Genomic DNA, 11,035 nt, shown 5'->3' on the forward strand with positions numbered 1-11,035 from the left:
GCTGCGTTGGTACATTTGCATTAAAATATTTTAATTTATACGTGTTATGATATATATGTGAATATTAATCTTAAATCCCTTAAATATATTAACATTATCATAAAATGAAAAACCAAAAATTTAACATACAAATATTTTCATATCTAAAATTATAATTTTTTTTTTTTTTTTTTGCTTTAACTAAAATTATAAAAATTTTGTTACTAATATATATATATATATATATACTTTTAACAAGTAGAGATTCTCAATGGCACATGATAAGTATTGGGACCTGGATGTGATGGTCCAAAGTTATATAACAAAAATGGAATTGTATTTCTGCCACTGCCATTTTTGAACATGACGAGCTGAAAATCTTTAAAATGATGTTCAAATAGAATTATTTAACTTAATAGCCTTTTTTCTGCCTTTTTTTTTTTTCATACAAGTTATCCGAGACTGACACTTTTACCGCTTGGTTGTATTTTATGTTAGATTCGGCAAGTGTAAAATTCAAGTTTAAAATTATTCTTTTATTTATTTATTTATTTTTTTGGTCTATATATTATTTCAATTCAATCGGGTCACACCTTGTTGTTTTTGGCAATAAATCTAGCCACACCTTAAGCAGCAAATTACGATCAAATTTCATAAATAATTGGTAAGTTAATTTGTACGTTACATTGGGTTGACCATAAAATTAATATTATCCTGAACATGTTAACATGTGAATAGCTAACAATAGCATGGCCATTTCACAAAGATTATGCTTAAAGGTATGTAGGCTTATACTAGTAAAAGAAGTATTAAAAAAGTTAATTATAGGGTATATTAAAGAAATTGGTAGATGCTTGTAAAGTTTTACCAAATCAACTAAGGTAAGAAAAATTATATTACAAAGTCAATGGAATTCTAAGATATATGAAATTAGTTTTACAATGATCATTTAAATTGTCCCTTAATTATTTTTTGTTTCATATGAAATGAACTTTTTGCTAAACTATTGTGCGTAAACAAATTGGGATTTTGATTTTAATCTATATAATGCTTGTTTCCCCTTGATGTAAGTTTTTTTTTCCGTAAAATTCAAAGAATTAACATGCTACTATTCAGCAAATTAAAAAACCAAAAAGAAAAAAAATGGAGGATTATATATAAAATAAAATAATTTTTTGGGTTCACAACATAATTGGGACTCTAATACAAGTACATGCCAGGGCTGAGCACACTGGCTTTATTAGATTTATTGAACACTCAGAATTTTTTAAGAAGACACTTTAACATAGGCAGCCTTCTAAATACTCATATGTGGGAATCATCCAACAATAAAAGCCACTGAGTTCGAATCCCCATCCTCATATCAACAACAACCAACTAAAAAAAAAACAAAAAAAAAAAAAAATTCATAAAAAATTGTCAAATCTCTCATCATTTGTCAATAAGAATGATATTAACATTCATAAATATGATGGATCTAAAAGCATACCTACCAATAGGACATTTTATGAATAATATTAATATGATTTTATGGTCATCTTTCATCTCGCTCTTATTCTGTTTTCATTTCTACACGCTTCAATTGATTTTTGCTTTCTTCATGCTCCATGCATTCAATTTTGTAATCTGAACATTCTCAGTTCCATTGTTGAAAGCATATAAATGGGCTCCACGTTCAGTAGCCATTATTGGATAAACTCTAGCTGTTATGCAAGCCTTCCCTTCTCCGCCAAAACTCTCCACTATAGAGTGATCAATCTGTGAAAACAGGATATAAAAGTTTGAAAAATGCATTTGTACAAAAAGAAAAAGAAATCCAATATGCTGAAATTGAGAATATGCCTACTCATGTTTAGGGTAGTGATATGTCAAATGTTAGTTCAAATCCAATAGCATATCTGATTTTGTTTTCAAGTGAAAAATGTGTATATATATACTATGCACTCTTTCACCCAAAAAAATATACATATTATGTACTCTATAGACTCTCTACTCTAGTTCATCCATATTAATTTCACATCAACAAATGTAGAGCTTTGGGCCACAAAAATTGATAAACCTTTAGCAAACATGTTCTTTATATGATTAGGGTAGTGACACGTACATCAAATGTTGGTTCAAATCCGATAGCATTTGTGATTTTGTTTTCAAGTGAAAAATGTTTTCACATATACTATGTACTCTTTCACCAATATATATATATATATATATTTATGCTATGTGCTCTATAGACTCTAAGTTCATTCGTATTAATTTCACATCAACAAATGTAGAGCTTTGGACCCCAAAAATTGATAAACCTTTAGCAAACAAGTTCTTAGTACGGCTAGGGTAGTGACACATCAAATGTTGGTTCGAATCCAATAGCATATGTGATGTTGTTTTCAAGTGAAAAATGAGTGCACATATACTATATACTCTTTCACCAAAAAAAGCATATATATATGTAGACTATCTGCTTTATAGACTTTCTGCTCTAGTTCATTCATATAAATTTCATGTCAACAAATGTAGAGCTTTGGGCCCCAAAAATGGTTAAACCTTTAGCAAACAAGGTTTTTGTAGAGAGGTTTACTTAGCTAATGGAAGGTAAATGTCAAGGATGGAAACTAAGTTCTTTTTCTTTTTTTTTTTTTAGGTTGTGGGCATTAAGAATTTTCAACAAATATATTGAGTTTCTTTGTAAGTTTCTTAATGAATGCAGTGCATGGAAAGCAAAAGCATTTTTTGCGTTTTTTTGGGTAAACGATTTTTTTTTTTCAACTTACCAGGCTTCTTAGTGACAACTTGTCATGAACAGGGTCAACATCAAGAAAAGTCCCATAAGTGGTCTTATCATTATCTTCATTCAAAGACGACCTACAATTTAATAAGCCAATGACCAAAAGATAAGAAAAAAGCAAAATATTTGACAAATTTGAATTAACAATGGTAAGACATTGATGGCTAGAGAAAGACAGAACAGAATTAGAGAGAGACCTGCTTTGGTCACTGCAGAAGAGCACCACATATTTGTTGTCAGCTTTGAAAATTCTAAAGAACACCGCTGTGTATTCTTCCAAGCCATTTGAAGCCAAAACCAGTAAACCAAAAGGTCCTAAAGCGCCTTTAACTGATGCACCTTTTTGGCTACAGATAATTTGTGGGTCTTTCCAACTAGGATCTAGAACTTCTGCTTTCTCAAAACCAGTAATTTTGAATGAAATTTCTATATCTGCCTGTAAAGTGGAAAAAGAAATACACCCAAAAGAAATAAAATTACATGTTCGGCATAGTGGGTCGTCGTGAAAATTACTATTTATTTAAAAATAAATTTCTATTTACTGAAGGTAAAAATAAAATTAAAAAATGAATAAAAAATAAAAAGTAAACCTGCACTGCTGTAACTTTGGAAACTTCAACCACTGAACCCCCCTTGAGCGCTTTGCTAGGCCAGGTGACTGGGTTTACACGTAGTTTTTCAATTTCTGGTATCGGCCATTGCACCAACTGTTTTCCGGATTTATCAAGCCAAAGGGTCCTTGGTATTGCCTGCAAATTGATTCCACCAATTCTATTTATTATTTATAAAATAAAGGGTTTTTCTATCATTTATCATTTCAATGGATCTTTTATTATTAGAATTATTAAGTAGGTGGATAACATTTTCCCAGATTCCTAAGAGAGGAAAAAATATATGTATTATTATAAATAAATCATCGAGTCAACTCAATTATTTTAAGATTTCTTTTTAAAAAAAAATTATATCATCAATATTCCAGTCCAATATTTAAACTCAATCATAAATTCTATTTTATTAATTTTTTATAATGTTGGACGGTGATGAATTGAAATTTCAAAGCAAAGCAAAGCAATTATTTTGGTAGTAGCAAAAGCATTACCTGGACGCCAGACCATCCTTTCTTTTCATCATCCGCAACGGATGAAGATTCATTGATCCAACCCCACAAGATTCTCCTCTGTTTGGGGCCGTCAAAGAAAGTTTTTGAAGCATAAAATTTACCGTAATCATATCTCAAAGCTGAAGTATCCTGAACATGTCCTTTATCCGGGGTATAGATATCCTTGTCAGTGTTATAAGTCCCTATGGTGTAGTAATCATGCTTGGTGTCATCCAAACTCACCTTAAGAACATGCTTAACATAGGGACCAACCAAAGAAGTATCAACACCAATTTGGCTTTTGATTGAAACAGGGAAAAAATCAGGGCATTCCCACATTCCACCATCTTTATTAGAATGGAGGGGATGCTGAGCTTTTGTCCAATGGACAAAGTCTTTGCTCCTGTAGAGAAAAGCTAATCCACCATGTTTTCTTTTGGAACCAACAATGACCCTCCATCTTCCATCATGTCCAAGCCAACCAGTGGTTGGGTCTCTGAATTGGGTTGCATTTATACCGTTTTCTTTAGTGGGCATCATTAATGGGTTCTCTGTGGATTTAACCCATTCTCTAAGAAATGGGTCTGAGAGGCTTTTGGGTGTGGCTAGGTTTTGAACCTGCTGGTTTTGTGGGTTTATTCCGGTGTAGAGCATTGCTGGTTTACCATCGGGTAAGATTGTTGCTGAGCCTGACCAACAACCGTTGATATCAGATTCCTCTGATGGAAAGATTGCAGGATCATGTGGGATCCAGTTAACTAGATCCGTTGATGTTGAATGGGCCCACACTATGTTTCCCCAAACTGCACCTTTTGGATTCCATTGATAGAAAAGATGGTAAAGTCCTTTGTAAATCATTGGTCCTGTAGCAAGATTAAGATTTTACATTTTAAGTTGGATAAACCAAAAAGAAAACCCAAAAGCAGGATAGAGAAAATAATAATAATAATAATACTGTTTAAATATAAATTAGCAAATCTTAACAAAAAGTGATCGGCTACTTGGTTCTAGGAAACAGACAACAAAAGGAAAAAGAGAACTAAGACGTGCCAAAATATTGGGCTCCTCTTGCCTTTTCAGATTTTCTTCAATGATTTCATCAAAAACCAGATGATAATACAGAGGAAGAATCAAAACCCAGATAAGGCTTTATTAAATTAAGATTTAATTAAAAAGGAAAAACCATTTGCAGAAGTAGAACAGGAGGAGTAAAAATACTAACCATTAGGATCTGCATTTCCAAACACATCCATTTGTCCATTTCATTGGAGGGAAAAAAAACAAGAAGCAACAACAAGAACAAAACTGTTAGGAGATATAACTAGAGAGAAATAAAATAAAAAGAAAAAAGAAAAAAGAAAGAAGAGGTTTTAGGTGGAAGAGAAAGTAAAAAGAAAAAAGAAAGAAGAGGTTTTAGGTGGAAGAGAAAGTACCATTCATCCAATTCTTGGGAGGTTGGAAATGATAAGAGGTTCTGTAAGGTTGTTTTGCAGGAGCAGATTGGTATGATTGAAGGTGTCTGTAAACATGGTGGGAAGCTTCAAGCTCCACAACACCATGCCCTAGAAAGAGAGAGATGAAGCAGAAGAGCAAGATTGAAGGCATGGTCATGGTGTCTCTCTAAGGCTACGCTGGTTGCAAGATGAAAACACAGACACCTTCTTGGGTATTTATAATAAAAATTGACTCGTGTAAGGTCTTAGTTAATAAAAGTCAGATCAAAATGGGAATCCTTTTTCCCCACTGTATTTTTCCAAAAAGAAATTTTTTTTCATATAACCAATTATAAAATTCTTGCTGAGAAAAATCCAGGAAAGTAGGCATATGGATTTCGCACCAAATGAAAGTCAAAAGTCAAAGAAGTTATGTCCTTAAATGAGATCTCTGATAAATTATTTTTTTATCAGATAGAAAAAGAGTAAATTACACTTTTTTTTTTTTTGGTAATAGAATTGTTATTTTAATACTTTTTCATCTTGATCAATGAAAGCTGTATTTAATAACTTATATCACAAGTATATGTCTTAGCGTGTTCTGAAACTTTAATTTTTTTTTTTTTCCAAAATTACCAGATTACATTTCCTTGGTTTATCTTTTCTGCCCTAGGGAAAAAAAGGGTATTTTCTTCATTGGTAAATAGTAGTTATCCTTGAAGTTTTATGCCCTCCAAAAACCTAGTATCACACACAGAGAGAAAGATATCCCTAGAAAATCAAAGAGTGTGGCTTTGGGGTAGTTAAAAGAATATTTAAATATGTTTCTAGCGAATTACAGAGATAAAATTGGAAAAAAAATAAGTATCCAATGAAATTGCTCCATGTCTTGTAACTTTTAAGACATCCTTTTCAGACAAGTTAGTGCTTCAAAACTCAGACCTTTTACTTTTAAAATGAGCAGTTTCTAGGACATGTAGCACTATGCTTGGTACAAGAACTTTCTCATTCTCATGCTAAAAAGTGAATATATACATATAAATATATATATAAATATAAATATATATATATATATATAAATTTTATGATGAGAACGGTTCGAATGAGAATCGCAGTATTAGTGACGATTTTTCATATTAGTAATGATGATTTTTTAGAAAATCATCATCAATACTATGAAAAACTGAAAATCATCATCAATACTATGAAAAACTGTCACCAATACTGTAATCCGCATTAAAACCATCCACACCATAAACAGACTGTATATATATATATATATATATATATATATGTATATATGCTTACTGTCCTCCTTCTAATTCTAGCTATAATTTATGATACAATAAAGATAATGTGTCACTATCTAAATCATTTTCCAGTTTAAGATATTGATCAATTTGTATGGTGAATTAGCTTGGCATGGGACTTAGTATGAAATGGAGAATACTTGTAAGAGGGCTTAGAGTTTTGTAATTAATCTCTTTCTCTTCAATATGTTAGAATGGTCCAAATTAAAACCGTGGCAGAGAAAGGAACAGCTTAAAATTGTGAAACCAAAAAAAAGAAAAAATCCAAAAAACACATAATGAAAAGTGAAGAATACTAAAATTGACAGATTGAGAGGAATCGACAAACTGGGTCCCTCATATGCATGACATAATGGAAATTATTGGATGACAAGTCTATGGTCCACATTTACCATGACTGTTTTACTATTTTTATTTAATATATAATTACACAATTAATTCCATGTGCAAAATTGGGGAACGGAATGGAAAGGCGCTTGAAAAACCTTGTATTAGCATAAAAATAAACTTTTTTGTAATTTAGTACCTTTTCAATCTGTTTAATATAGTGGGCAAAAAAAAGAAAAAATGCCAACCACAGTGACAGCCACTCTATGAGACCAAGAAAATTACATAAACGGGCAACAACTCTTTTTCTTTTTTTGTTTTTATTCAGAAGTATACAGTTGCACATACTTTTCAGCCATGGTCTACTCTCACGGCTCATCGATTTCCTGGTTTGGTTTGCGTTTCAAATTGGAACAACCAGTTAACTTATTGTATATGATATTCAAGTTGTGGTGAAATTTTGTACGTTTAATCAAAATTTGGACCATTATGCTTCATAAGAAAGTAACAGTGTTTCAGCTTCCAGGCCGACGTACATAATAAGTGATTATTTACTATTTTCTACACGCATGCTTTCTTATACAATTTTCAAGTATACTTTACATATATATATATATCCTTTATACATATAATAATACGATGTGCCATTAATATTGTTATCCATGGATTTATTGGTGGAGAATCATGGATCTTGAATATTCAAATATATATATATATATGTTGTTGATAAGTTATATAACAAGGGAAAACGAGAAAACATGAGACATGTGTCCAAGCCTTTGATTCTTTGATTCTTTGAATCTTCTTCTTCTTCTTCTTCTTTTCTTTTCTTTTTTTTTTTTTCTTTTTTTTCACATTTTCCTTGGGTCCTACTAGTTTTATTTGTATGAAATCACTGAGTCGGTGCCTGCTTTTGATCACTTTAACGCTTTTATTCTCAAATTTTTTTCCCCCCTCTAATCTCCCTTCAACCTTCCAAACCTAACTTAAAAATATTTACATATTGGTTGCTATATTAATATATTCACAGCTATATATATATATATATATATGCTATCTTTTTGAAGAAGTGGACCAAGTCAAAAAAACAGAAAAAAAAAAAAAAAGGCTGTAAAAGAAGAGTGATGATAGGGTGCCTTAAAATATTAATATATAAAATTCAATTCCGTAATTGCTTTGCTTGCATGGCAAATTAAATTAGCTTCCCGACCTAGTATCTTGGATTCTCAGTATCTGGCAATGAAGATCTTTCAGAGGTTTTGAACTGAAAAGCTTGTCAACCTCTTTACGAGACCCACCAAAAATTACAAATACAAGTCCAATTTTTTCAAACATTGGATTTCCTCGTGCTTCATCATATCAAATCTACACCTATAAAAATCTTTGCAGAGTTTATGAAAAATTATACAAAAATATTAATTATTATTATTATTATTTTCCCTACCACCAAAATGACATACTTTCTCAATAAAGTAAGGTTAGCTTTTTTTGTTTTGAAGTCAAAGGTTAAAAGTAAGGTTAGCTTTTTTTGTTTTGAAGTCAAAGGTTAAAAGTAAGGTTAGCTTTTTAACTGCGTTGCCCAATTTTCAAGATTTGCTCACTTTTATTTATACAAAGAAATATCCACATGAAGCTTAAGGGCATTTAAAAGCAGCTAAAAAAGGACACCGATTATCAAAACATTCAAGATCAAATAAAGTTAAAAAGATAATAATAATAAAAAATACAAATAAAAGGTCGTTGGTTTCAGTGTTTTCTTGAGCCTGCTTGCTCCAGGAGTTTGTTCTCTGTTTTTTGCCATGGTCTATGACAGAAATCATTACAGAGTCGTAATGGGCTTGTTTTCTACAACATCAAATCTGAGACCTTATAGGCCCAATGTTTGATATCATATTTGACTAATTTTGTAACGATGATAATGCGAAATATGTTTATTAATGTCAACAATGAAATAGTGTTTTTCTATATTCAAAATAATATATATATATATATATATACATAAAAAGTTCAAGCAAACAAGATATTTTGTCATATGTGTAGAGTGAGAATTTACATCATAAAGCTCTTTTTTAAGGTAAAAATATCTAGCCCTTAAAAGAGTTGTCATTTTGTCCCATTTTGTATGTGGCATAGAAAGAATATTGCACGTGAGGAAATAAGAAACATCCCAAATGTGTCAGAAGAAAAATGCATGTGCGAGGAAACAAATCAACATTACAAGTGGATCTGAAATTAATATGATGTTGGACCATTAATTTCTAAATTCATAGAGACAAATCTTAATTAACTACAAAGTTTAATGAATATACATACATATATATATATATATTTATTATATGGCTCCTATTAGGGCTGGGCAAAACCCGACCCAAACCGACTAATCCGCCCGAACCGAACTATTTGGGTCGGTTTGGGTTGGTTTTTAACTGTTAAACGGGTCGGTTCGATTACATATGTATTGAACCCGTGATTTTCGGTTCGGGTTACGGGTGAGTAGAAAATTTACCCAACCCAAACCGAACCGATCCATAATAATCCAAAGGTGAAGGTTTAGTCATGAAATATGCATGAGGTCCAAACTGGCCCAAACCAAAAATACAAAAAATTGGGCTGAAAGTGAAGCTCATCATAAGGCCCAAACCGGCCTAAACCAAAAATAAAAAAATTTGGGCCGAAGCCCATCAGAAAGCCCAACCCAGCCCAACCCGTGAACCCAACCCAAACCGAAAAATATTCATTCGGTTCGGTTCGGTTTGGGTTGAATGTAACGGTCGGTTCGGTTCGGTTTTGTACCCAACCCAAACCGAACCAATCGGTTCGGTTTATAAAAGATCACAAAACCGAACCGAACCGAACCGAGCCCACCCCTAGCTCCTATGATAATATGTATCTAAAGATATTTTAATTCTATTGCAAAAAAGAAAAAGAAAAAGATATTTTAATTTAGCACTACTTAAAGACAAATAGGACTTGATCTCTCTTCTAAAAAAAATAAAAAATAAAAAAAAAACATAGCCTTAGATCTTATTAACTAGCAAACTACTATACTTTTAATTTTAAGTCAATCAATAAAGCTGTATCAAAAACTTCAACACAGGAGAAAAACAAGTTTAACTTAAAATTACGAGAATATCAATCGAATAGATGGGTTCCCAACAATGAACAATGCAACATGAATGAAAGCAGGACCTGAATAACAATCCAACACAAAGAGCATGAAAACTAATCCTAAAAACAGTTAAAAAAAATAAAAATAAAGGAAGCCTGCAGATAATATAACCAAAATCAATTTTATGTTTCTTTGTATAAAATATTTTATGTATGTGTTTTACATATGTACAAAAAACCTTGTTTCATTTTTGCCAGGGATGTGCGACAAAAATCAATTAACTTACCAAATCAATCAATTTAATCCAATTCAACTTATTTAGAACCATTATTTTGTAATTGGATTAGATAATTTTAAAAATTCAAAATGGATAATCAAATTGGTTTTAAAAGATGAAAATAAAAAAGCCGATTCAAACCGAAACCATTAAACTATATATATATATATATATATCTAAAAATAATTAATAAATTATTGTTGTTTTATTTGACTTAACATTTATACTGGTTTTAATTATTTAGTTGAAAAAAAAAAAAACTAGTTGTATTGGATATATTATTTTTACAAATTTTGTTTTGTTTATGTTATTATAAAAACAAATATTTTCATTTTTCAAATTGTAAATGAGATTTTAGTTAAAAATTTGGCAATTTTACACAAGTAAAAAAAGTCAAAATCCAAAATTTCAGCTATTTAAGTTTAAAATTTTAAACTTCAAAATTTACAAAAACAAATTCAAATTCAATTCTAAACCAATCATCCAATCAAATCTAAACCAGTTATTATTAAATTGGATTTAATGTTGAAATCAATTTAAACTATATTGATTAAAAATTACCAAACCGGTTACTAATTGGATTGAATTGATGATTACCGAAATAAATCAGTTTTAAACTGATGAATACTTTTTATTTTTGCATTAGAAAAAAAAAAAGAAATAAATTAATAGCAATTTGTTTCTCTCTTTTTTACTATATTAATATTTAAAAATATTTT

At 30.7% G+C, this 11,035-nt stretch overlaps 1 protein-coding gene across 3 annotated transcripts; it reads right to left on the reverse strand.

Annotated features, from left to right (window-relative positions):
- Positions 1-1,114: 1,114 nt before the first annotated feature.
- Positions 1,115-5,523, reverse strand: LOC107425264 (beta-fructofuranosidase, insoluble isoenzyme CWINV1). Of its 3 annotated transcripts, none has more exons than XR_009635388.1 (7): positions 5,083-5,523; positions 3,861-4,723; positions 3,352-3,510; positions 2,959-3,197; positions 2,748-2,838; positions 1,469-1,737; positions 1,115-1,356 (listed from the first exon to the last, which is right to left on the reverse strand). XR_009635388.1 is itself a non-coding variant. In XM_016035228.4 (6 exons), the coding sequence occupies exons 1-6, from the start codon at positions 5,111-5,113 to the stop codon at positions 1,558-1,560; spliced, it is 1,563 nt and encodes a 520-aa protein (XP_015890714.3). In that variant the 5' UTR covers positions 5,114-5,241; the 3' UTR covers positions 1,115-1,557. The 3 variants fall into 3 exon arrangements, 1 of the variants encoding a protein (XP_015890714.3); XR_001582097.4 differs by having other exon boundaries at positions 1,473-1,737; positions 5,083-5,241; XM_016035228.4 differs by having other exon boundaries at positions 1,115-1,737; positions 5,083-5,241.
- Positions 5,524-11,035: the final 5,512 nt, after the last annotated feature.

Source organism: Ziziphus jujuba, chromosome 1 (genome assembly GCF_031755915.1).
Source record: "Ziziphus jujuba cultivar Dongzao chromosome 1, ASM3175591v1".
In the NCBI taxonomy this organism is placed as follows: Eukaryota; Viridiplantae; Streptophyta; class Magnoliopsida; order Rosales; family Rhamnaceae; genus Ziziphus; species Ziziphus jujuba.

Excerpts from the sequence above, each read along its gene's own strand:
- LOC107425264 (XM_016035228.4), bottom strand. The coding sequence starts at position 5,113 with ATGGATGTGTTTGGAAATGCAGATCCTAATG. Across the intron at positions 4,724-5,082 it reads TGGAAATGCAGATCCTAATG|GACCAATGATTTACAAAGGA; the intron begins GTTAGTATTTTT and ends ATCTTGCTACAG. Across the intron at positions 2,839-2,958 it reads TTCTGCAGTGACCAAAGCAG|GTCGTCTTTGAATGAAGATA; the intron begins GTCTCTCTCTAA and ends ATTAAATTGTAG.